At 39.2% G+C, this 27,597-nt stretch overlaps 1 protein-coding gene across 3 annotated transcripts in view; it reads right to left on the reverse strand.

The window, feature by feature from the left end:
* Positions 1-27,597, reverse strand: part of Palld (palladin, cytoskeletal associated protein) — a 333,844-nt gene that overhangs the window by 180,561 nt on the left and 125,686 nt on the right. For all 3 annotated transcript variants that reach the window (XM_070016512.1, XM_070016511.1, XM_070016513.1), the window contains exons 3-6: positions 15,062-15,240; positions 6,902-6,968; positions 2,517-2,622; positions 176-250 (exon numbers count right to left, since the gene is read on the reverse strand). In XM_070016512.1, coding sequence (XP_069872613.1) covers positions 176-250; positions 2,517-2,622; positions 6,902-6,968; positions 15,062-15,240 — 427 coding nt within the window. The remainder of the gene's footprint in view (positions 1-175; positions 251-2,516; positions 2,623-6,901; positions 6,969-15,061; positions 15,241-27,597) is intronic.

Consider the following 27,597-nt stretch of genomic DNA (forward strand, 5'->3'; position numbering starts at 1 on the left):
CACAGGCACCCAGCAGGTCCCCAAATGCCTTTTTACCCCCAAAGGTAACTCTTTGAATTAAGTGTATGGATCTGCTCGTTGTACTTTTTAAAAGCTGTGACATGGAAGAAGCCACATGTGAATGAAATTTAAGGACCAAAGCAAACATGGAGAATGAGGTTTCCAGCTGTCAGACCTTTGTAAAAACAGGAGGAAAGCAGGCTGAGGTGGTTCCATCGGTGCGGCAAAGATGTGCAGTTGGACTGTGAACCTGAAAGAGCAGAGACACGCATAGATGAGAGTCTAAATACGTACATCGCTGTAGGGATGGGCTAAACTTACCTTTCATTCTTGGGCTGGCTCCACCTGAATAAAACAAATAAAAGTTTGACCATACATCATGCCCTCGTCTTCTCTTACAGTGTGGACCTTGTTCTGCTTCCTCGTTTCACATCTGTTACTCTTCTCTGTTCAAAAGGATATTCAAGGTAAATGTTCCTTTAGGTCCCTGAGGATCTGTGGGCTCTTAAATGCTATTACCAAATGGATTTCTGTGTGTGGGACTTCCACCAGGGTCTTTTTTAGAAGTTCTCACAGATGTTATATTTTATTTTAAAATACAACCTGGATTTGTGGAGTCAAGAGTATAAGATGTTGGCAGTAGAAGGCAAAGTAGATGATCAAAACAGGGCCCTATGTTATTATTGTTTTTTGAATCTTACACTCTTTCAATAAAATTGTTACAGAAAATAAGGAAAAAGGAAAATTCTTTCTGATGTGCCAATTCTCTCCTCCCCCCCCCCAAAAAAAAACACCCACCAAAACCAACACCATTACCACCACCAGGTATGGAAATACACAGTGGCATTCATCTCTGGGAAAACTTAAGGATTTCAGAACAGTAAATGGAAAACAAATTTTTTTTTGGTGTGTATGACCTCTTATTTTCAAACAATCTTATACAAGTGGTTGGTAGCTCTTCACCGGCAAGTGCTGATGTGATATGATGTGTCTAAAGGTACCACAGGACATCAGAAGGCTTGACCGAACTGTGGAAATGCTGACATAATAATGGACCTTATTCATTGTTTCTGTAAGACTTCACTGGCTTGTAATTCAGGAGGTCTAGGTTTCATCTTTCACTGTGTTTTGAATCCACTGAGAAATATGAACCTATTTTGTGCCACATTGTTTCAAGTATTGTGTCAAGATAAAACTTCGTGATAACCTGTGAGGTAGGTAGTATGAGCATTTCCATTTTACAGATGAATAAAGTAGGCACAGAAGGATTGCATTATTTCCTCAAGGTCCCTCAGTAAGTGGTAGAGCTTGGATTCGAACCTAGGCAGTCTGGCTTCAGGCTGGTCATATCTATATCTCATTGTCTGTAACAAAGTAATGATGGAATTCCCCTGAGTACTTCATTCACCCAGCTGTAAAAGAGAGACGCAGTCACTTTTAACTCAGTGTTCCTGTTGAATTAAGACCACTTAAAAATGCACTCTTCACATCCTTACAGTATTGACATCTATAAGTAAATGTGTGCCTTTCTGTTCTTAGATATCTGTTACAAATTAAGAGGTAATTTAGGTCTGTATTTCCTGTTTCTCAGACAAACTGGAAGTGGTGTTGATGAGGTCTTTTTCTGCCATGGAATGTCTAGCACAGTGTTTAGCATTCAACATTTGTCAATATTTAAACATCAAAGCTATGGATTTAGTCAGAGGTAGTTTGGATATTTTATTATGGTATAGGGGTTTAAAGGAAATCTCTACTAGATATGCTGTCTTTGGGTTACTTCTACTGGTTAATTCTTTTCAAGTTTATCAACCCCCATGTCTTTGCTATATATCATGCACTGTAGTTACCCAGACAGCTCTGAATGCTCGCTACATAGATATTCAAGGTGAATGGAAGGCACCGTGATACACCTGTTACACAGTTCTCAATCAGGCAGGGGTGAGTTCACATTTTAAGAGTGTGGGAGAAAGACTTCTATGAGTGTTGTATTTAAAGATGACTATCATATAAATGATATACAGATTTTTTCTGTAATTTGATGCTTACAGAGTGAATACACCAAGGATTACTTCCCAATAGGTTCTCTTACTGTTCTTTCTTAGACAAAAAAGTATGGTGAGTCAGGTACTGGTGGCTCACAGCTATAAACCCAGCTACTTAGGAGGCTGAGATTGGAAGATCACAGTTCAAAGCCAGCTCATGCAGGAAAGTCTGTGAGACTCTTATCTCCAATTAACCACTGTAAAACTGGAAGTGGAGCATCTGTAACTCAAGTGGGAGAGCACTAGCCTTGAGCAGAAAAGCTCAAAGATAGCACCCAGGCACTAAGTTCAAGCTCCATGACTGTTAAAACAAAAGTAAAGCAAAAACAACCAACAAAACAACCAACAATAAAAACCCAAGCCCCACATTTCAATGGAATGTGCTTTAAAACAAGAAAAAAAATTCAATGTCACAGTCTTAAAATGAAGCAGTTAGTGAATTGACTCCACTGACTGTGGCTCTGGTACAATTACCTGTTGAACAGGGACTGACAAAGGCTGAATCACAGCTGTGGTTACTCCTGTCTTTGGAGAGGATGCTCCTATTGTCAAGGAAACAGAAGTTGTTTTCTTTTGAGCTCTGGAAAATATAGAAGCAAGGGCTCAGTTAGAACATTTTCTTAGAAATGATCTCTTGAAATACTTCTACAGAAGACCTGCTTTTTTTGTTTGTGTATGTACTTTTTTCCCCACAAAATTGCCCAACTATGGAATTGGCCTTGGTATCTTTAATCAAGAATGCATAAAGAAAATGTGGTATACATTTACCTTCTCTTTCACTTTTTATCTTGATTTTTCTTTTTTTTTAAATTTTATTTTATTGCAAGGGTGATGTATAGAGCGGTAATAGTTACCTAAGAAAGGTGATGAGCACATTTCATGTCAAACATTGCTACCCCCTCCCTTGTTTTCTCCCACTCCACTTTCCTTCCTCCCCCCACCCCCTCCCCTGCCACCAAGTTGTAAAGTTCATTTCTAACATAGTGTGAGTGCCGCTGTTGCATTGAATCACTCTTTGTTCTTTGTCTCACCATTTTGTTATTTCCCCTTTCCTTCCACAAATCAGATAAACATATATAAAAGACACAGGGTACCAAAATAAAAAATAGTGACAACAGGGGAAAAACCAAAGTGGGTGGGGAACAAAGGAAAAAAGAAATAACTTCACATTCCATGTCTTGGAGTTCATTTTGATTATCATCACTCTATATGATCATAAGTACATAGCTATTGAGCTAATATGATCCTCTGCTAGGAGTATCGTAGACATACACTAATTATTTCAAATAAGGGAAGCCATGGAGCTTATGTCTTTTCATTTCCTTATGAATGGGGTGATGTCATTCTTTCTGATGGAGGCAGAGAATTCCATTGTGAATATATATCACATTTTCTTGATCCATTCATCTACTGAGGGGAAACTGGGTTGGTTCCATATCTCAGCTATGATAAATAATGCTGCACTGAATACAGTTGAGCTGGTAGCTTTAGTGTGGCCTTGTTTGTGATCGTTTAGATAAATATCCAGGAGTGGGATTGCTGGGTCATAGGGGAGCTCTATGTTTAGTCTTTTGAGGAACCTCCATATTGCTTTCTAGATCTCAATAGATGCAGAAAAAGCATTTGACAAGATCCAACACCCCTTTATGATGAAAGCTCTGGAGAAACTAGGAACCATGGAATATTCTCAATATAATAAAGGCTTTTTATGACAAACCTACAGCCAGCATTATACTTAATGGAGCAAAGATAAAACCATTTCTTCTAAAATCAGGAACAAGACAAAGATGTCCACTCTTCTCCACTCCTGTTCAATATTGTATTGGAATTCCTAGCCAGACAAGAAGGCAAGAGACAAACATAAAAGGGATCTAAACAGGGAAAGAAGAAGTAAAATTCTCCCTCTTTGCAGATGACATGATCCTGTATTTAAATAACCCCATAGACTCCACTCCCATGTTACTTGAGTTGATGCAAAACTTTGGCAAAGTAGCAGGGTATAAAATTAACCCACAAAACCGGGCGCTGGTGGCTCACGCCTGTAATCCTAACTACTCAGGAGGTTGAGATCTGAGGATCACGTTCAAAGCCAGCCCGGGCAGGAAAGACCGTGAGACTCCTATCTCCAATAAACCACCAGAAAACCGGAAGTGGCGCTGTAGCTCAAGTGGTAGAGCGCTCACCTTGAACTGAAGAGCTGAGGGACAGCGCCCAGGCCCAGAGTTCAAGCCCCACGACTGACAAAAAAAAAAAAAAATTAACCCACAAAAATCAGTAGCTTTTCTATATGTCAACAGAGAGAAGAGGGAGGCTGAAATCAGGAAAGCAACTCCTTTTGTAATGGCCTCAAAAACAACAACAACAACAACAACAACAACAACAAACCTAGGAATTAAGCAAAGAGGTGAAGGATCTCTATGATGAAAACTTTAAAAACCTGCAAAAGGAAACTAAAGCAGATTTAAGGAAGCGGAAAAACCTCCCATGCTCCTGGATTGGGAAGATTAACATTGGGAAAATGGCAATACTGCCCAAAGCTATCTACCGATTCAATGCAATACCTATCAATATCCCCGCAACATTCTTTAATGAAATAGAAGCAATTAAAGAATTCATATAGAATAATAGAGACCCCAAATAGCAAAAACAATCCTTAACAGGAAAACAGTGCTAGGGGAATATCATTACCAAACTTCCAACTATGTTATAAAGCTGTCGTAAAAACAGCTTGGTACTGGCACATGAACAGCACTGAGGACCAGTGGAATAGAATTGAAGACCCAGAAATGATCCCACAGACCCTGAAAATATTACAGGAAGAGATAGGGGATATACTAGGGCTCTTTGGCACAGGTTGAAACTTCCTAAATACAGATCCAGAAACACAACAAATCAAAGGAAGGCTGGATGAGTAGAATTGCATTAAACTGTAGAGCTTCTGCATGGAAAAGGAGATAGCTAGCAAGATAAATAGAAAGCTCACAGAGAGAAGAGCTTCACTAGCCATAACAAGGGCCTTATATCAAAACTATACTTAAAGTTAAAAAAAATTAAACCTCCCCAGTAACAAAAACAACCACCCCATTAATAAGTGGGCTAAAAAATTTTAAAGAGATTTCTCTAGAGAGGAAATAAGAATAGCTAATAGATGCATGAAGAAATGTTCAACGTCTCTGGACAAAAAGGAAATGCAAATCAAAACCACATTATGATTCCACCTCGCCTCAGTTAGAATGGGCATTATCAAGAAAACAAATAACAATAGATGCTGGTAGGGATGTGGCAAAAAGGGAATTCTGCTACACTATTGGTGGGAAAGTAAACCGTGTATATACATCTTGTAACTGCAATTGTTTCAGAAACTGGAACTCAACAATCTACAGTTGAAATACCTGTGGTGGCTGTTTGCATAATATAAGATTTGTAGATATTTAGAAAAATGAAAACAAAATTGAAAGGAAACCATCTAGAGTTAACTCAAAGATCCTAAAGTATTAACCATGAAAACCCTAATAGCAACTTAAATCCTTGGGAGAGGTCCAATGTTTATCCATAGAGAGATATTTGAAATCTTCACGATTAGGGTCCTATATTTAACTCAAAGTTTTACATGTCTATTTTAGGCCTAGCAGCTGTTCTTGTGCTGGATTCCAATTTTGTGGAGAGTATCTTGGAATTTTTGTCTTAGTGCATAGATAAGGGCAAGATTAAGAAGAATTTTTGCCATTGTTGAATGGCTGGCTGTACAATCTCAAGCAAGTCCTATGACATCACTGAATTTGAACTTCCTGGTTTAGAGCCCAGGCTGACCTCCAACTCTTTCTCCTCTTGCTGTAGCATCCTGAGTGCTGGGATTGCAGGCATGTGTTTAACTTTGCCTCTATCTGAAATCGATGGTGGAAAAGTATATGATCTTAAAGTATGCTTATAGCATCTGTGAATATTTGGTAGAATGGACATACTTTTATTTTATTTTATTTTATTTTTTTTACCGGTTGTGGGTCCTGAACTCTGGGCCTGGATGCTGTCCCTGAGCTCTTTTGCTCAGGCTAACACTCTACCACTTTGAGTCACAGCTCCACTTCTGGTTTTCTGGTGGTTAATTGGAGATGAGTCTGAAGGACTTTCCTGCCTGGGGTGGCTTTGAACTGGGATCCTCAGATCTCAGCCTCCAGAGTAGCTAGGGTTACAGAGCCACACTGGTAGCTGATATAATTATTTTTTTATGAAGCTTACATATTACCATTGTCTTTTTAAATTGTACAGATTTGTTGTACACAATGTGGTAATTCAATGTATACTGAATGTCTTGATTAGATCAGGGTAGCTGATGTAACAAAGCCATCTGACAGCACATATCGATATTAATGGTATTTTCTACCTACTTCTGGTAGATTTTATTTTTGCAAAAGAATGAAGATAGTAACGTTTTCTGAGCAATCCATATGGCTTTGTAGAAATCACTAAATTTTGTAATCTTGGTGGTATAAGATCTTAGCCAGTAATGGGTTTTACCCAAATGAAAATCAATTTCTGGCTCGAATAGGTATTTTTTGGTCCTCTTTTACATCTTGGCAATGATTTAACTGATTTTCCTCTCCATGTGACAGCTACTTAAATTGAAAATCAGTTCAGTGATTGCTATTGCCATTAACATTGGTAGATTCAGCATATTGATGATGAAATGCAGACTCCAATGTTCCAATTTTTAACTTAAAAATTGTGACCCAATTTCAAATATTTGAGCTCTGATGGGTAAGAGTTAACTGTGCCAGTCCAAGCCCAGCATTCTTGGATTCAGGCCTCAACCGTTGACATCCTTTGTTATGTTAATAATTCAACAAATCAGAGACACTTACTGTGGCATTGCTCCAGCTTTTGATCGGAAAGCTAAACTGTCACTGTCAGAATCCGTGGAACTGGCTCCTGGGAAAACATTAAGGACAGATGAAAAAGTTTAGACGTCAGTGGCACTTACAATTTCATAGTAATGATCCTCATTTGTTTTTATTTTATTGTTAAGTAGTTGTTCAAAGAGGTTTGTATAAGTCAGGTTGTGAGTACAATGCATCTTCATCAATGTCGCCTCTCCTATGGCCCTCTGCCGTTTTCCTCCCTCCCATCCATACTCTGAAGTTATGAAGTTCATTATATACATATATATAATAAATATAATAAATAAATATAATAACTGCAGTTGGTCACCCTTCCTTTGTCCATTCGTTTTTAAAGCAGGAACATACAAAGTCTTATTTTTCTTCAATATACAATGAAATAGAGAACAATAAAGGTGCAAATTATTTTTATTTACTGCTTCTTTTGAAGATCATTTTAAAAAAAAAGGAACAGAACTGCTAGAAATAGCCATCTCAAAAGCAATATGCTTTTAGAGCCAGACCTATCATTACTTGTCTTTATATTAACTTTTCCCTCTCAACCATCTTTTACATGGCTTAAAAACTATGAAACAAAGGTGTTCATAAAAAAAAAAGTTCATAGGTTTAAACCTTAACCCTAAGAGACTATGTGGTGTGGTAATATTACTGATTAATAAGTAAGAAGATATCTTTTGGTACTTGAGTAAAATTGACCATGATAGAAGGTTCATTCTTGAATAAGAAGGTTTTTCATTTTGGATTATGCCCTTTCCTCCTTTCAAACTCATTGGATTGTTATATTCCTAAATGAATGGTCACAACCAATTTTTTTGTCTAAAAGTAATTAAACTTTGATATTTCAGTATTTACATATTGTGCATCAAGAGTTTTTTTTTTTTTTAATTTTTTTGGGTCCAGTCATGGGGCCTGAACTCTGGGCCTGGGTGCTGTCCCTCAGCTCTTCAGCTCAAGGCTAGCGCTCTACCACTTGAGCCACAGTACCACTTCTGGCTTTTTTTCTTCTTCTGCTGATGTGGTGCTGAAGAATCGAATCCAGAGCCTCGTGCATGCAAGGCAAGCACTCTACCACTGAGCCACCTTCTCAGCCCTCAAGAGATTTTTAAGTGATGGATTTAAAGCAATTTTAGTGATTAAAAGTATATGTATAGTGCTTTCCTAATGAAATCCAATTCATTTTTGTCATTTCAATTAGCCTAAAAAATACATCCTGATGGAAAAATATCATCAAACAGCACAGAAGACCAATGAGTTATTTTCCTAAAAAACATTTGACACATTTGGTGTTTACTTTTTGGACAAGTTTAAGATATCAACATACATAAACTTCTCCACGTTTATACAAATGGACTCTGTAATTTATGTACTACTTGCAATTAGTTACTTCTGCCCATCAGTACATTTAGTATATATATGAAGACTCAGTTCTCTTGGCTGACCTCTGGAATTTCTTCTCTTGTTGTCTCCAGTCTTTGTCAACATTGAAATCAGTCAGGATTAGATAATACTGCTAATATTTCCATTGCCCTTTTCTTATTTTTGTAACTACCATTCAGTGTGGGTGTTGTTTACCTGGATCCTGGACTCTTACCTGATTTCTCTGCCTCCCAAATTTAGCTTTGTCTTGCCTAAGAGTAATTCTCTTAAAGCACCCCTTTTCTGTTAAAGAACTACCATACATGAGTCTCAGTAAATGAGAACAGCCAAAAGGCCTTCATGATTTCCGATTTGATTTGGTAACCAGGACTTCCTACATTTCTTTAATCCTCCAGAGAGAACACAGTCAATACTAATCCAGAGAACTGACACAGTCAGTAGTGTATATGGCATAGGAAATGTGGATAGTGCAGCAGAGTTGGCGCACAAACATACACACGTAAATCGCTGCCCTCGTGAACTTTGCATTCTAGCAAGGAAACCGACAAAAGGAGAGAGGATAAAATATGTGATAAGGACCCACTGCAACAATGAGAGGTACAAGTCGTTATGTTGAAAAACGAACTTAACAACTTTGGTGGGGGGTGGGGGGAGGATCGGGTGGGGAGGGGAGGAGTATGGGAAGGGATGGGAAAGGGAAACAACGAGGAGGCAACAATGCTTGATAAGAAATGTACTCGTTATCTTGCCCATGTAATTGTAACTCCTCTGTACGGTATTCTCACAATAATAAAAAGAAGTTTCCAGTGAAAGGGGAAAAGATAAAGCAGAGGAGGGGCAGAGAGGTGGGTGGGGCTCAAACGTTACTGGAGAAATGAGGAAGGTTCCACCAGGACCCAAGGGATGAGAGGGATTTTCTGTCTTGTTTCCCTGTTTATAACTGTCCTTGTATTAGTCACTCCCCTGGCATAAGCCTACCCAGACTTTCCCTGATATTTTATCTTTTAGGATCAGCCCATTTTTTCTAGGCTCTGTCTTCTCTGAGATTCCAGTGTTCTTGACACGATACTTGTCACTTACCATGTCTGGTAGAAAATCATTGTGTCCCTGAGGATTGAGGAGGGGTTGGGAAGACAGTTACCAACTTGTGAATAGTTATTCAATTTTTCTTGTGCCTAGAAGGCTGCTAGATTCCTTACATCATTTGATTATAATTATAATAAACCTTGCTAAGAAGTGAGCTATGTCCAATTTGTACCTAGAAAATACCAGGTACCATGTGGTTAGGTAACTTGCATGAAGTCACATCACTAGAGAGCTGCGGTGACAGGAAGTGTACTCCTGTGGATTTGAACTCATGATGCATGATCATCTCTGTCCTTGGCGACCCTCACCCACTATGCCAGTCTGTCTTCCTTTGTGTACTTAGCTCAAGGTTTACTTAGGGCAAGCCTTTACCTTCTGCTGAAATGAATGCAAGCCAAGGGAACCAGGAAGCTTGTTTGGAGAGAAGGTGTGGACTAGCAAGCTGCTAGAGGGACTGCCATGGGATGGACCTGGTGGAAAGGGACTGCTAGGTCTGCAGTGTCTGGATTCTATTGCCAGGTCCCTGCCAAGGGATTAACCATAGGAACCATCAAAACAAGGTTATGCACAAGGAGGAAGTTTCAATTGATAAAGTGAATGTGTATGTGTAGTGCAAGTGTGTGTGTGTGTGTGTGTGTGTGTGTGTGTGTGTGTATGTGTGTGACAGACAGAGACAGAGACAGAGACAGACAGAGAGAGAGACACACACAGAGAGAGACAGAGACAGAGAGGAAGACTCTTACGGAAATTATCCAGACACATTTTCCCTCTCCAAGCAGTTAGAACTCAGAAACAGAAGCAACTATTGCTCACTGGATTCCAAACATTTAAAATCATTAACAAAAATTTTCTTCTCATGCCCTCTACTTGAAACGCCATTTTGGGGCTGAGGATGTTGCTCAGCTGTAGAATCCTTGCCTATTGTGCCCAAGGCCCTGGGTTTCATTTCCAGCCATGCAAAGAGGAAACAAACAAAACCCCAAATAAAAAGATGCTATTCCTGTTCCTTTTATTTCCAGCGGATTTTCAAAGAAAGAAAGGTAAAGGGTAAAAAGACGTGTCCCTGAGAGCTTTTCTGCACCTGCCCAGTCCTTGTGAAATCTCAATGTCACCTTCTGTCTCAGGTGTCCTGGCAGAGACGCTCTAACAGATGGTGGCAGATCAAATCCTCCAGTTCTGGCCAGCGAGTTCCTTCCCCTCCCCTCTGGGCAATTCTCCCTCCTTCTCCTGTCCAGTGCTCTGCCTCCCTCCCTCCCCCCCTCCCGCTCCTCTGTGGTGCACCTGCAGGTCAGGCAAAAGGAATGTTTATGACAGGAGGAGGTGTTTGAGAGAGAGTTGGTTAACTTAAAAAGAAAAAAAAAAAACAGGGTTCAAAGCAGTGTCCAGAATTAGAGAAAGAAAGAGGGTACAATGTAGTCAGGGTATTCAATGTACACTATAAAAAACATGAACTATGCTACTTGTGGGCAAAAACAGGAGAGAGAAACTGGGGGATAGAGAAGGAAGGGGTGACACTGTCCAGAAGAATTGTACTCTTTTATCTGACTCATATAACTGTAACCTTCCTGTATATCACCTTTACAATAACAATAAAAATGCATTACCTGAGTTATGGAACTGTAACCCCTCTGTACCTTAATAATAACAGAACAGATAGAATATTAATAATAGAACAAATAGAATAGTTAATAGAACAGATATAATAGTTAAAATACTATAAATAAAATTATAGCACTATAAAAAAGTGCAATGTGAACTATACATATATACAGAAAAAAATTAGAAAAGCAAATGTCTTAATAGTGACTGTGCTACCTGGATATCTTTTGGCATAATTGTTACGTGTCTGGCATGAAGCATTTCATTCCCAAAAAGTTATTTCCTACCCCCTTCTTATTATTGGCAGTTCTGAATGTTAGACTCTCCCTCACTACCTTGATGGAGTCAAAGATACTGAAGTATATGATTGAGAATGGAAAAATTGGGGACAGAAATCAGGTATTGGCATTTTTTCCATCTTCATTTGCATATGAATTTTTAATACAACTGATGAGATATAAAGCATTAATGCAAGTCAAAATGTTTCAGTGAACAAGTGTTAGCAGTTCAACCTTATATAGTTATAAATAAATCTGTTAAATTTTTCTGGACAATACCAATATTTGGATTTTTTTAGAAGAAGTAAATTTCTTATTGATGGCAAAAAAGAGGGACTGTGGGCTAGAGGGGTAGCTCAATGGTATGGGAAGCCTTGGGATTGATCCCTGGTGATAGAGGGGAGAGAGAGAGAGAGAGAGAGAGAGAGAGAGAGAGAGAGAGAGAGAGAGAGAGAGAGAGAGAGAGAGAGAGAGAGAGAGAGAGAGAGAGAGAGAGAGAGAGAGAGAGAGAGAGAGAGAGAGAGAGAGAGAGAGAGGAGAGAGGAGAGAGAGAGAAGAGACAAAAAACAGGAAGACAGGAGTTATAGGACAGTGAAATTACATGTGATTTTTATCTATGTATTTTAGAGTTTTAAAAAATGAAAACATACTGTTTTTTGTTCTGGTCATAATAGCCTGTACTATGTGCCAGGTAGCACCAGGGAATTCACTCATTCAATCCTAACAAGAACCTAATTGTCTCCATTGTGTAGATGAAGAAGCCAGATCCCAGAGCCACTGAGCGCTCAAGGTCACAGAACAAGGAACTGAGTTTTTCATAAAATATTATGAACAACGTTATCAAAATAAAGAACGTGAAGAGCGGCCCACACAGTGCTCAGACCCCTTTACATTCTCTTCCCAAGAGTTTGAAATCTAGCAGAAGCAATCAATGCTTAGATTATTCGTCCGGACATCAGGCATCAGAGGCATTGCAGTGATGCCCAACATTATATTGCTAGGATCTGCAGGGAAAAATGACCCCATACCGCAGCACAGCACACTTCCAAATGTCATTTACAGGGGTGCACATTTTATCTGAGTATTTTATAGCATGGAAACCTATCAAGAAATATCAGGCAGAATCTGCTCCCCTGCTCCTTGCTGGTGCATTTCTGGCCCCCAACCCACCCAAGGTTGGGGCTGTTCCCCTCCTTACATAGCTACATACTCCCTTAGCCACACCAGCTGCTTCAATCCAGTTCTTTTGTTCCAATCTATCAGGGCCACACCCCCTTCAGAACTCTTCAAACCACAGTGGTCTGTACAATCCTTTTACAGTCACGAGGAAGGAGGTGGTGGAAGGCTGAGCTGTCCGTATTTATCTTACAAGTCCATATTTACCTTTCCTCTTTACCTTGTGAAATTCTTGGCTCTGTCTCTTTTCCATCTAGCCTTTGAGGGCACCTCTCCCCTCTCGGAAACACTGCACCCGATTCCTTTCCTGTCTGTCCTCTTCTAAGACTGCATCTCCGAACGAGAGAGGGGTGTGAATTCCATCAAAGTAGCACAGAAATGCTGCAGTGCAACCCCCTTAGGGATTTAATATATACAAATGAAAACATACAGAAAAGACGGTATCTCACTCTCCCTCTTGCAAAACCTGTTTCTCTCTCTTGGACTACTTCTCCTGCTCCTTTGGGCATTTCTGCCCCTCTCCATCCAGACTTTTGTACTCCTTCCCTGTGGCTGGTGGAGCATCCTTTCCCCAGGTCTTCTCTATTGACTTGGTATTCTCCACATTCAGGCCTCATAGGAAATACCTTCACTTCAGAATGTCCTTCTGATCAAGTCCTCCCATCGGCCACCTTCATCTCCTGCACAGACACGCCAGTGTTTGGAATTCTTTAGGAACTCCAGGTTTAGTCTTCCTCCTCTTCTAAAGTGTCAGTACTTGTCTTGTTCAGTAATTCATTCCTGGTGCCTGAGCCACCCACTGCCTCTCACTGTAGCCCCCCATACACGTGAGGATGGGTGGCTATGTCCTGGAAATCACTGGATCCAGAGCCTACAGTGTGAACCAGAGTAAGGGAAGGGTCACGCTTCTACCTCCCCAGTGACTTGCCTGTTGATATCGAATTAGCAATGTGCTTTAGGAAGGAGTTCTTGAATCTAATTTAAGGGCTGGAGTGAGTAAACATAGCAAGTCCTTCTTTGAGGGAGTCTAAGAATGTATCTGAGAACCAGATATATATAACCAGATATATCAGATACAGATATATCAGATACCAGAATCAGAGACATCTCTTTATTTTCCTTCGAGATAAAGACATACTAAAATTTCTCACTTAAAAAAAAGTTGACATCTCTATTTTATAAGGGCATTGAGTTGGTTTTCCTGAAGTGCTTTAGGTTAGTATTAGAAGGAGGAATATCCATTGCAGTGCCCGGCTCCTTTCTCTTTTTTTCAATGTATCTGAATCCATATACAGCCACAAATACATGGGCTGATGGTGTGGGCTGTGGAAGTGTGGTGAGTGGGATCTGGGGGAAAATGGAACTGAACAGAAGCAACCATCTTTGCTGGTATCCTGAGTCTGAATATACATCACATATATTAGCAGAAGTGTCTTGCTCCCAGAATGAGGAGTTTGTCCAGCTGATTTCAAAGGCAGAGGAGTATTGGAAAGCCTGAAGTGTTTACACAAAACGTAATTGGTTTAACTAAATAAAATTCAAGGTCATTCTTGTTAGAAACTGAAATTGATTTCAGAGGCAGAGAAACATCTTAATGTGAAGAGTATGTAGATTGTACCTTGCACTTAACTTTTCAACTTCATTAATGTCTTTATGATACTTGCTATTTCTACATATTGCTTATAACATTATGTATTACTTTTATGCCAATACTGGACTCAGGGTCTTGTGCTCTTGCTTTGCAGCTTTTGGTCAAGTCTGTATGCTACTATTTGATCCATGACTCCATTTCTGGCTTTTTGGATTTCATGGATTTCTCTATCCAGACTGGTTTTGTTTATTCATTTTATTTATATTTATATTTTGGTTGGTTATAGGGTTTGAACTCAGGGCCTGGGTGCTGTCCCTGGGCAATTTTGCTCAAGGCTAGTCTCTACCACTTTGAATCACTACTCAACTTCTGGCAATTCATTGGAGGTAAGAGTCTCATGGCCTTTCCTGCCTGGGCTGGCTTTGAACTGTGATCCTCAGATCTCAGCCTCCTGAGTAGCATGAGCCACTGGCTCCTGGCTTACTTAGTGTTTTGTATTCTGATTTTGTTATGTGTGTGTGTGTGTGTATATATATATATATATATATATATATATATATATATACATATATATATATACACACATATATATTATATATGCACATATATGTGTGTATATATATAAATATATATATAAACAAATGTTATATATGTGTGTGTGTATATATATATATATATATATATATATATATATATATATATATATATATATATGTTTTCCCCATTGTGGTTAGATTGAGAATTCCTTGACACACAAGAAAAATGTATTGATCCAAATAAAACAGTAATAATAACATTATAAACCATGATACTCTGATACCAAGTTACCTAATTTCTTGGGGCTAGGTCATATAAAAAAGAAGAAAGAATGAGTGTTGACATTAGACATAGCTGATGTGCCCTTAAGTGTCAGAATCATTGTTCGACTTCTTTATTAGAGCTCTTCAAGAGAAACAAAATTTGAATTGGAAAAGAAGATATTCACAAGCATACCCAAGGAGTGTTGGACTTTCTTACCTTCAATGAACACCTCGGCAGAGGTTGAGTCAGAGCCACTAGTGTTTGTCGCCAGACAGGTATAGCGGCCAGTGTCGTCCTCAAAGGCCTCTGTGATGGTCAGGGTATGGAGGTCCCCGCCCTCAGAGTGAATCTGAATGTCAGGAGTGTTGTGCAGCTCCTTCCCCTCACAGAACCATCTGTAAGCCAAATGGAGGTCAAAGGTCAAGGAGGGTCCAGGAGGAAGTGATGATGTTTGAAACCATAAAGCATCAGCAAAAGAGGAGATGGTGGGCAGTCAGACACTCCCTTGATAAAAAGATCTGGGTCAATGTTACACATGGACGTTTGACATTTTAGACCGTGAAATTAATGACTAGACAATTCCCCACAGGTTTTCGCTGGAAAACATCTTGTCCATTTTCTCCACTTTGACAACATCAAACTTGGAAAGCCCATTTGGGTTACAAAGTGAAAAGAAAGGGAAACGCCAAGTGTCACCCCAAATGCTTGATAGTACATGTCTCTTACGTTGAGTACAATTTTATTTATTATTCTCTTCCAAAAGAAAGATTGAAAAAATCAAAACCGCATGCTGCAAACATCTAATATGTAAAGGGAGTCTTATCATGATGATTACAAAATAATATCATAGGCAGCAATATTTTTCTTGACCCAAAGACTTCTGACCAGCTGAACAGGAACAAGCTTCCTGCCTTCCATATTTCTGAAATTTATAAAACTTTCGAGCAGAGTGTCTGGGCTTCCAAGATGGAAAGAGATGGAGAAGCCAGGCTGTATTTCATTCTTTCTGGTCAGACATTTCCTTTCCCAAACAGCCAGGACCTTGGGTGGTAGGCTGTAGGCTGCCAGACTACTTGAACCCAGGTGCTTTCTCACTCTTTCTTCTATTCCCCCAGCACCTCAAACTCTCAACAGCATTAAATTACAATACAAAAAAGAAAGAAAGAATTTCTCCCAAACCCCCAAATGTGTGACTTATTTTAAAGAAATGTGTCGTAATATGCTACTTACAACTAACAGACATTGAAGTCTTTAGAACTATATTGTCCTTTAGTCTTCCTAATTAGCAGAAAATATTTTCCCTGAGTCTATTTTATAAAATTCTTTGGACCTGGCAAACTCTTTGTTTGAATTTGATTAGATTAGTGTAAGTATTTGTGTATATTTATTTGAAAATGCAGCGAATGGAGCAAATGAGTTTGTTAATACTCAGAATATTAACACCAGAAACTAGTCTGAAATAAAATAATAATCAGAAAACAACAGCTATGACTCTGAGAATTAATGAACACAAAAACAAACAGCTAAAAAATGAATTTGTGGTAGACACCAGACACTGTGTTGGGAATGAACCATACAACTTGGGTGTCAGATAGGAGGGAAAAACTGGGAGAGAGAAAAGAAAGGGGTGACTTTGTCCTAAAAGAAATGTACTCATTACCTGACTTATGTAACTGTAACCCCTCTGCCTATCACCTTTATAATAACCATTAGAAAATAAACAGGCCAACTGAACATTCACACAACACAAATTCAGCCCATATTATTTTGGGGCAACTGAGAAGACCATCTCTTGATTCTGGGTACAATGGGTTCCAGTCTTGGAGAACCATTACGTTTACAGCCGTTGTCTAGTCCCTTTTGTCCAATGCTATATAGACCATTAGCTTTAGTTTTCATTGAGTTCTTCATCTCCAGTAAACAAATTCCTTCTATATTCTGTCATCAGATTAAGGCTCTTGAAACAAACTCTTCCCTTCCCACATCACTCCCTAAGCTTCAGATCTGTCATTAAGGCCTTTCACATAACTTGGACTTAATTTTGTTTTCTAATCCTCTATTTCTGTCAGACTATTTCCAGGGGCTTATGGTTCCTTGTCCATCCCCTAGTGTTGTGTAATAAGCCCCTGGATATATTTCTCCTCCTTGGAATTCTTTCCTTGTTCTCTTCATTAAGCCTGGTTAATAACTCTTCCTTCAGACTGAAGTCTTCTTCCGAAGATTAACTTCTGCCTGTGTGTTTTCTATGTGGAAGGTGTTGCACTACAGGCTATAAGTGATAGGAAAAATGATGCCTGGGAAATTGGGACACTGGGAAACTAATTGAGGAGTTTATATGTCTGTTCTCTTCTATCAGAGTATTTCTACTTTCCATTAAAAAAAGGTATAAACTCACTGTTCCAGAGGCATTAAAAATACAATGGAAATATAAAAGAAAGATTAATTTCTAACAGTGAATCTACTTTGTAGGGAAGACTTGGCCAACATAATGAATGCAGTATTCTAACTCAGTATATTTATGCTCTGAAAGCCTATTTTGTATATGACTGTGAGCAAGAAATGTTTCTTATACTTTGTTTCGAGGGGGTCCTGGGGCTTGAACTCAGGGACTAGGTCCTATCTTTTGAGTTTCTTTCCTTTTTTTTGTTATGTCTTTTTTTCCCCCAAGGTTGTTGCTCTACTTCTTGAGCCACAGCTCTACTTCTGGCCTAATTTGAGGGTAAAAGTCTCACCAACTTTCCTGCCTGGGCTTTGAATTGTGATCCTCAAATCTCAGCCTACAGAGTAGCTAGGATTACAGGCTTGAGCCGCCAGCTGACTTGGTTTTTATACTTTTAAACAGCTGGAAAAAATACAAGAGAAGAATAATATTTTGAAATATTGAAAATTAAATAAAGTTCAATTTTTTGAGTCCATAAGTAAAGCGGTCTTGGAATATAAGCATGGTCTGTTGTTTACGCAGTGACTATGACCGCTTTTATATTACAATGACAGAGTAGAGAAGTGGATGGAACATTCTGTCTGGTCCTAAGTGCCTGAAATAATTATATTTGGGTCTTTTTATCAAAGATTACTAACTCCTACATTTTGCTTCGGAACTCTGAGCAGCCACATCTGCCTTACTGAAAGCTTGTTAAAGATGCACAATCTTGACCCCTATCCCAAATATATATCCGTTCAATTTCCCAGGTGACTTGTGTGCATAAGACTTTAAAGGCTGGGGCTGAAATGTGGCTTAGTGGTAGCATTCTTGCCTAGCATGCATGAAGCCCTGAGTTCAATTCCTCAGTACCATACGAATAGAAAAGGCTGGAAGTGGTGCTTTGGCTCAAGTGGTAAAGTGCTAGCCTCAAACAAAAGAATCTCAGGAACAGTGCCCAGGATGTGAGTTCCAGTCCCAAGACTAGCAAATATATATATATATATATATATATATATATATATATATATATATATATATATATATATGCTGACCTACTATGCTCTGGTCCACAAAAGCCTGCTTCCCAGAGTCCTAGCTCCTCATAGAGATTCTTTACTCCTTCAATATAACAACCATGTTCTGTGTTCTGTGCTTTCTATCTCGGGCTCTTTGCACATAGGTACTTGCAAAATTGTGGGGGTTTTGTTGTTCTCTTATCTCTATTTAAATTTTTTAGATCACTCATTTGACAATTGGTTATTTGCCACTTTTTGATATATTTATTCTGCATTTTTCTTCTTTTTATGCCAAATATATGTATATCTTTTCAACATAGAAAATTGACTTCTTGGTGGACAAAAATGAATCTACTTACACTCTGTTGCACATAGCTGGTGATTTGAAAATATTTATTCTCTGCCATGCATTATCTTAGTCTTTACATATTTCCTAGAGAAAAACAGTGAAAGGATCTGGATGCTAACTGGTTTTTTTTTTTTTTTTTTTTTTTGGCAATGCTACATGTTATATTTTGGTCTTTGATGTTTGCAATTTCAATAAGGCGCTGAAGAATCCTACAGAAGAAGAAATTCATTTAATGTCTGATACAACACTTCTTAAATGTATTTGACCAAAACATGTATCTACTAAAATCCTATGTACATTTTACTGAATACTTCTCTAGAATATTCCATACAACTTTTTTTTAAATGTGTGTATGCTGGTTCTGGGGCTTGAACTCAGGGCCTGGGCACTGTCCCTGAATTTTTGTGCTCAAGGTTAGAGCTCTACTACTTGAGTCATAGCACCACTTTCCATGTTCTGATGGTTAATTGGAGATGAATCTCACAGACTTTCTTGCCTGGATGGCTTTGAACTGTGACCTTCAGATCTTAGCCTCCTAAGTAGCCTGCATTACACATGTGAGCCACTGGTGCCTAGCTTGCAACTTACATTAAAATTTTTTGGGGGGGGGTGGGCTGGGAAGGTGGCTCAGTGGTAGAGTGCTTGCCTTGCATACATGAGGCTCTGGGTTTGATTCCTCAGTACCACACAAGCAGAAAAAGCCGGAAGTGCCGCTGTGGCTCAAGCGGTAAATCACTAGCCTAGAGTTGAAGAGCTGAGGAACAGCACCCAGGTCTACAGTCCAGGCTTCACAACTGACAAAAAAAATTAAATGAATAACTTAAAAATTATAAATTATAAACTGAGTAGTGATAGCTGAAAAATCAACAATAAACCCAACAATAAGCCCAAAATACTTCAATGCATCTGGCTACTTGCAGAAAGATTAAAACAACAAATGCATTTTCTGTGACAGTGGATTTAACACCGTTTTTTTCTTTTAAATCAAACCCACAGAGTATAATTTTCTAACATTCTATTGAAACTTGTTGTTCATGTGCTTTCCCTAACCTCTTAATAGAGTGTATTTTTCCAGAATAAAGACTTCATCTGACTAACTCATTCACTAGATTCCTTCACAGTGTTTGGCATCTGGAATGTATTAATCATGCCTTTTAATTTTCTGTAGTCCTGCTGCCCTGACATCTGGGGCCTTGCTGATCCTGGAGCCTGCCTCTCCCAGGGCTAAGCAAGTTCCTCACCTACAAGAAGTCTTCAATATGGAGGCTAACCAACCCATAGGCCATATTCCCTCTCTTTCTCTACGGGCTCTTACCGAGAGACCATCCACCTGCCCTCATCTTCTCCAGATGATCAGGTACCAGACAATTAAAGGATAACATCTATGCCAAATCTGTTCACCTGGGCTCACCTGTCCCTTCTTTTGAAAGCCAAGGATCTCTCCACTTCTTTCTTTCTTTGACTAACCTAGTGGGTGCTTCTCCCAGTGATTGGGGGGGTATGCGGCCTTCATGTCTTCCTTCTTCCCTTTCTTCTCTCCCTCCCTGACAAGGTCTGGATGTATTTTCCAGGCTGGCTTTGAACTCCAGATTCTACTGCCTCAGCTCCCCCCTCCCCTGAGTAATAGACTGTCTTTTGACTTGTTGCCCTCATCATATTTGCAGAGCAATAAAACTAACATTCCAACACATGGAACATTTCCATTGATTTAACTTCATCAAAGACAAAGAAGCTTACAAATGAAGAAAGGACGGAACAACATGTTTAAATAATGTCTTTCCCAGTTTCTGCTTTAAGATGTACATGGAAAGAAGTTTATAGACTCCCACCCCACACAAATTGAAGTGCACATTAAAAAGCCTAAGATTAAACTCAACACGATCTAGTTGAGAAATGTATCAGAAAAGGAAATCATGCATATCCACAATGTAGCAGGTCAAAGATAAATCACCTTATCTAAACTAAGAGAATCTTGGAGTTATGAAGTTCTGACACCACACATTGGATGAACTGCGTCCGCTACAGTCATGTTTATTTAGTTAAGTTTCTTACAGGTCATAGTTCCAATAGCTCCATGGCAAAGTATTTAACACATTTGGTATTCTTTAGAGAAAAGGCAAAAGTCAGATATGGTGACTTTTTTCCCACATTCAAATCTTACTGCTCAGAAAAAGCAGTAACGGGTGCGGTAAACTAAGTTACTAAGCCCACAAGATGGGATGAAGGAAAGATTTGGTAAATGCATGCGACGTAAAGACACCCTCTTCTTCCTCTTCTGTGGCTGGCATCACTAACTGATTAGAACTGTTCTTTGCTAATGCGATGAGATGTCTTAGAAATCTTAGCACAACTGTTTTGGCAGGTCATAGAGCAACTGAAGTTGAAGGTTGACACGAAACACATTTACCAACTTCAGCGGGTCTCTTTCTAGAACACAGGTGCTTCCTTGTGTTCCAGATCCTACCAGTCCTTTCTATTTATAAGGAGCTTAAGAGGAGGGAGTGGTGGTGGAGAGGGACCCAGGCTTGCTTGTTGAAGAGAGAGTCCACTTGAGATCACTCCCGGGACTTTTGCTAATCCTACTGTTATAGGTATTAGTAAATAATATACTAGATAGTATATTGGAAGATTAAAATCTTACTACCTACATTCCCATTTTCTACCTAAATTTCAACTTCAACCACACTTTGAATTTACAACTGTAAGATTGCTAAAATATACAGGTACAATCTGAGGTTTGGAATGAAGACATGACACAATGTATGGAAACAATGGTAGTTCTTAAGGATTTACATTAATTCAAATTACAGGGAAAAGCATAAATATTTATCAAAAGCTTATTATATGCGATGTGCTTATAGGATCTTATTTTTTATTTTCACAACAGCCTTGTGAAATCATCATGATTCTACTTTTAGATTTGGGCAACTCCCACTTAACCATGCAAAAGAAGGTCATGGACAATTAAATCTAGATAATCTCCAAAATTCCATTTTTCTCAATGCTTTAAACTCTATCTTTCATCACACGTTCTACTGCAGATATAAACAAGTTTTAACACAGTGTACTGATTCCTCTTTTCTAATCTCTAGTGTAGCTGTAAAGCAGCTATGCAATAGGGAACTGAGAAAACTGAAGAAGAAATCCTTGAAAATTAGTAGGCGTGGTAAATCCCCCTTCAAAAGTATTAAGAGACTCTAATGGAAGCCCAAACCAGTTGAGACTAGTTGTCAGATTTCAAGGCCATAAGTAGGGTATGAAAAGAACTTGAACTAATTGGCGATGAAATAGAAAAGGTTAAATGATCTATTCATCTCTTCTTTCTGTTATTCACTCATTTCATCATTTGTACATTCTTCAAGGAATTTATTGCACTTCAACTTCAGTCCAGAAATGACTGGCCATATAGTTATCAGCTCACGTGGGTTTCTTATTTCATGATGCAAGGTCTTCCCTGAAGACAAGCCGATTCCAGGCATAAAGAAATGCTGACCACACTGAATCTAGCAGGTTAGTTCTTCAATCACCTGGAAGCATATACTACAAAATTCTTTCAAAATTGGTTCAGGCTCCATAGTTTTAGACTTAGATTTGCTTTGGATAGAAGACTAAGGTCAAGATCAATTTATTAGAGAGAGGATAATGAAATGGACTTTCTAAGTTTTGACTTTTATTTATAAAAGACTGATAGAATATAGGGGAAAAAGAAATTGTAGGATTCAAAACTCTAAAGTAGGTATATCTATTCTATTCTATTCTGGAATTTGGAATACAGAAGATATGTGTGCATGCATGTGCGCACACGCACACACACACACACACACACACACACACGTGCATGTAATTGCCTTCTCTTTTGCATGGTGTCTTTTTAATCCCACTTCCCTGAGGATTTCCTAAACATTCCAGCCTATGAAAAAGATGGTGCCCAAACTCCAAGGATCATATTAGGCCACCAGCAGGATGTGGTTGGACTGAAATTCAAGAAGGTGTTTTACATAGAACAGATCAACATTTAATTGTTCACTTTCTGCATTTCAAGGAGATGTGAAGTGGACCCCCCGGCGTGGTGTGAGTCTGATGGACAGAGCAGAGTGTTTGAGTGTGTCTGCAGTCCTGGGCCTATTTGGTTTGGGATCAAAAGGGGTCCAGGAATAACTAAAATCAGAAGGATTGCAGCTGCTCCTGAGCAAATGGCTGTCCCTGCAAACCAGCCATTGTTTCCATTCTTGGGTATTGTAAGAAAATTAAAAACCTTACCTACTGCATGGCTTTACTTTCTTCCTGACAACTGACAGTGAGATTCAGAATTGCCCACTGGAGCTGGAATGCTAGAAACACTGATTCTCCAAGACAGGGCCCCAAATATTAAATTTTAGGAAAATAAATTCAACTATTAAGTGAGAGGGACCAAGAAATGCACTGGCAAAATATAATATCCACTTCCCAGTATTATATACTAACATTTTATATTTTTAAAAATCACATATGGCATCACTTGGCTTACAATTGTCTAGTAATACTGTTCTAATAATACCATTAGCAAGAAATATACAGTTCATGAGTGACAGTTTCTTTTGACCATTTGTATTTTATTGAACCACAAGTATGTATCATGGAAATTTGCTGTGCACTGTATTTTAAACATGTGCTTCATAAAATGAAAGAAATCTCAGACCTTGTAAATTGTAGAAAGCTTCACCAATGAATCTTGGCTAATACTCTGTAACTCTGCTAGGCAAAATGGTAAATCTTAAGAGCCCCTAATAGAAACAACCAGGTGCTTATTAAATGAAAACCTCTAAAAACTGCTGAGTTTTTTGTTTTTTTCCCTTCCTACTTGGCTTCTTTCTGCTCGAGGAAACAAAGTTATGTTGGAAGACCTCTATTTTTTCTTCACAATTTCATTGAGTTGTACTTACTAGAAAAGAGATTATCTTCAAAGAGATGTCAGTGATAATTGAAGGAGCTAATTGAGCTCAGCTGTCCCTTCTCCCAAAGTAGACAGCCACATGGTTCATCGATGTCCTTAAAGAAAACTAAAGCAACTAATTTCCTTAAGGCTGTTAAAATGGAAATAAAGGGAAGAAAAAAAACCCAGAGAGATCAGTGGTTCAGCATGGTTATCTTTTCTAGGATTCCTTTCTCCCAAGGGGATGACCATGAACTGGAGAGCCATCAAAAACAAGTTGGATCTCCAACTAACGAGCAAAAAGCTGGACAAAGAGCTGCGGCTCAAGTGGTAGTGCACCAGCCTTGAGTGAAAACCACTAAGGTGAAACTCACGGTCCTGAGTTCAACCTCCAGTGCTGGCAAAAAAACAAAACAAAGCAATAACAACAGCAAAACATCTAAGTTGGCAAGTTATACTCTCTATGGCTTTTGTTTAGGTCTAACCTCAAAGTTAGGCCATCTGTTAGCATTGCATTTCATATATCCTCAATTAAACACCAATTAGTTTTTATGGAGCTCTTGTCTTGTCACCAAAGAGTTCTTAATTTTTTACATGTGTTCCCATTAACCACAGGACACACCATGTTTATTCTGTCATGTGGATTTATAGGCAGATTGAAGTGAAATTAGTCTTTGTCTAAATTTACTATGGCTATAATTTCATGACTGCTTAGCTTGAGGCCCAATAGCTAAATTTGTGGGGGCAACAGATGTATTTTAACCTTACAGTCCAAAAGAGACCAATAAATAGATTTTTTTTAAAAAAAATTCTGAGCCTGGGAAATGATAAAATACATTCTGAACCCACACCAGACTCATGTCAGCTAATTCTTTCTGCAATAATCACTGAATCACTAAGAAATCTTTTTTTTAAAAAAGATAGAGAAAAAAAGAAAGAAAAGAAGGAAGAAAAGGAGGGAAGGAGGGAATTTAGGGAGGGAGGGAGGGAGGAAAGAAGGAAGGAAGGAAGGAAGGAAGGAAGGAAGGAAGGAAGGAAGGAAGGAAGGAAGGAAGGAAGGAAGGAAGGAAGGGAGAAAGAATGGAAGGAAAGAGCCAGAGAGCTGGGTTAGGCCAGATAAAGTTACATTCTAAAATAGATTTTTTATCTAACCAGGTCTCAGTTGCTCAAGCCTGTAATCCTAGACATGCAGGAGGCTGGTATCTGAGGATCATGGTTTGAAGCCAGCCTGGTCAGGAAAGTCCCTGAGACTCTTATCTCCAATTAAGCACCCCAAATGCAGCAGTAGAGTCTGCTGTCCTGGGTTTTCCTTCAGCCTGGTCCACAGAGCAGCAAGGGGTTCTATTATTCAGTCACTTTTTCCTTTGGGGTTTGACTTTTCCCTATTTGTGAAATGTGAGGAATGGGCTAAACTTGCTTGCTTCAAATGTGTCCCAAGAAACTAGTTTTGCAACAAAGTTGACAGATAACATTGCAGAACTTTCTGTGGCCAAATAGGTTTGTGAAACACTGGGTTAAACAAAGTTAAACATCTGTCTTTACTACAGAACTTTTTAAAGCTTTCGCTGTGCCAAGATCTAGGAGAGAGAATATGGCAAGCTTCATTCTAGCTCTTATTTGGCCTGAAAACACAGGTTTGGAGAATGAGGCTGAAGGACCCAGGTTCTGTGCAACACATTTTGGAGAACATGGGGCTAACTTGTCACTAGAATTTCATCTCACATTGTGATAGGGACATTTAATATCTGGCATACATTATATAGCCAGTGCTCATGACAGATGTCCATGATAGAGAATTCCTTGCTGCCCACTGAATTCAGACTTAGCTCCAGACTCCACAAATGGTGCAATGATTAGTATTGGCATCCAAACCAAAACACATCGACTGTTTTAGCAGTCTGAATTTAAATATTGTTTCTAAGCCAGGTACTGGTTGCTATGCATGTAATTCTAGCCACTCAGGAGGCCGAGATCTGAGGACTGTAGTTCAAAGCCAGCCAGGCAGAAAAATCCATGAGACTCTTATCTCCAATCAACCAGAGAAGGCCAGGAATGGAAGTATAGTTCAAGTGGTAGAGTGCCAGCCTTGAGTGAAAAAGCTAAGAGAGCACAAGACACTGAGTTCAAACCCTAGAATCAACACACACACACACACACACACACACACACACACACACACACTATTTTCTTGCATAGGAGTCAATGTGAAATGCTGAGTTCCTCCATTTTTCCTTCACTGTTAATTGTATACATTTTCTGTTTTCTTTTTTTTTTAAACATGCTTCCATCTTGTCATATCACATGAAAATGCCACGATCACTTCATTCCTTCTTCAGAACAAACATGCAATGGACCGTTCAAGCCATGACATTTTTTTCAAGTAACACAAGTAACTGTTAATAATTGCAGGTTAAACAGTCACTGTTCCAAGAGAATCAGGACTCGTATCTGTCTTATTTTAAGTTTGTTGTCAGAACAATTTGAAAATATCACTTAGGTTTGGAGACTATTTTAACCCTTCGCAAATGTGATCCATTTTCATGAGCAGACAAAAGGTAATTTTACAGTACATAAGGGTGAGAAAAAAGGCTGGCCAGCCCCTCGGCCTTTTATTCAGTCACAAATGTGGTAGTTACACCTGCTGGTTAGGAAATAGATCCATCCTTGCTAATTCTCTATGACATGCACAAATAAATCAGCATGACCCAACAAGTCATACTTCAAAGTTACCTGTGCTGTGAACATTTGTACTGAATACATCCACACCCTCGAAGGATCGAGGGAAAGAATGGATTAGACAGAGCAGCTCGAGAATGAGAAATCACAAACATAAAAGAGCTAGAGGTGCACAGTCAGCTATTTTGTTGTCATAGTCACAGCAGGGATTAGCTATTGTTGTAATATTAGCTATTGTTATAACTTGGATTACATTCCGAAGGGGATAAAACGGAAGACGTTTTATTAGACGGTGCTGCCAATCATCCAGGCTCTTGGATCTTGTCCACTGAAATACAACAATTACCTCATTATGAAACACTAAGGGGCCAAAAGCCAAACCAGAGAGCAAGCGACATTGGCTCCTCTTGGTTGAATCTTCAGGTCCAGAATGCTAGAAATCCATGGATCATACTTCATCTGGGGACTCCCAGAAGGCCTAGTGGCCACTTCTTTGCATGTGACAAACAATCATATTGAATGCAGCGTCTCCCTTCCTAACCCTTCATCTTCCTTCAGAGTCCAAGTGTGAGAGGTGTCTTGTCAGTCTCCCCTTGTTCATTAGCAAAACTCTCAGCTTTTTGCCCTATGGGTGCAGCCAGCTACTCACGATTAGGGACGTGTGAGGTGAAATGGAAGTGGGGCCTTCTTTCTAAAAATGCTGACACTGGAGAGCTCAAGAGGTCTCGTTTCTCTGCTTCTCTTCTCCAAATAAGCCTTTAGCTGGTAGAGGATGCATGGACCAGACCCGGTTCAGATGCTTAGATTTGGTGGCTGGTGTCAGAGATAGGGAAGGGCTATATGTCTCTCACAGTGCCCTGATCTGCTCGATTCTAATGATGTCCCAATGTGGCTAATTTGGTTTTTCAAGAACCATGAAACAAGCCCCTAAAGAGAACATGGGTGCATGTGAAATTACACTGTAAACAAGTCCCTTGTAGAGAAATTTGTTCTTTTTCTATTTTTATCCTCTGTCCCCCTCTGCCTCACCCCCAGCAGCTAACTCCTTTCAAAGGCACCTCCTTCCTGAATGCTTTCCCCTTGTTCTTTCATGTTCCTTCTAGAAATGCACATATGCAGGTCAGCTTTCCAAGAAGAGCTATAATAAATGAAGTATCCACTGAAGAGACAGTGCTTTGAATTCAATAATGAAAAATCAGGGGTGGAAGGAATTACACCGCTAGCAAATAGCACTCACAGGCTTTCAGCAAGTATTCTGGCTAAAATAGTGGATACCTTCATGAACATGTGCAGTGGCTATAACACACAGACACACACAGACACACACACACACACATACACACACAATGTACCTACCTGTTGGATGTGTCTGACTTG

This window comes from Dipodomys merriami, unplaced genomic scaffold (genome assembly GCF_024711535.1).
Source record: "Dipodomys merriami isolate MVZ:Mamm:240054 unplaced genomic scaffold, mDipMer1.0.p SCAF_12, whole genome shotgun sequence".
In the NCBI taxonomy this organism is placed as follows: domain Eukaryota; kingdom Metazoa; phylum Chordata; class Mammalia; order Rodentia; family Heteromyidae; genus Dipodomys; species Dipodomys merriami.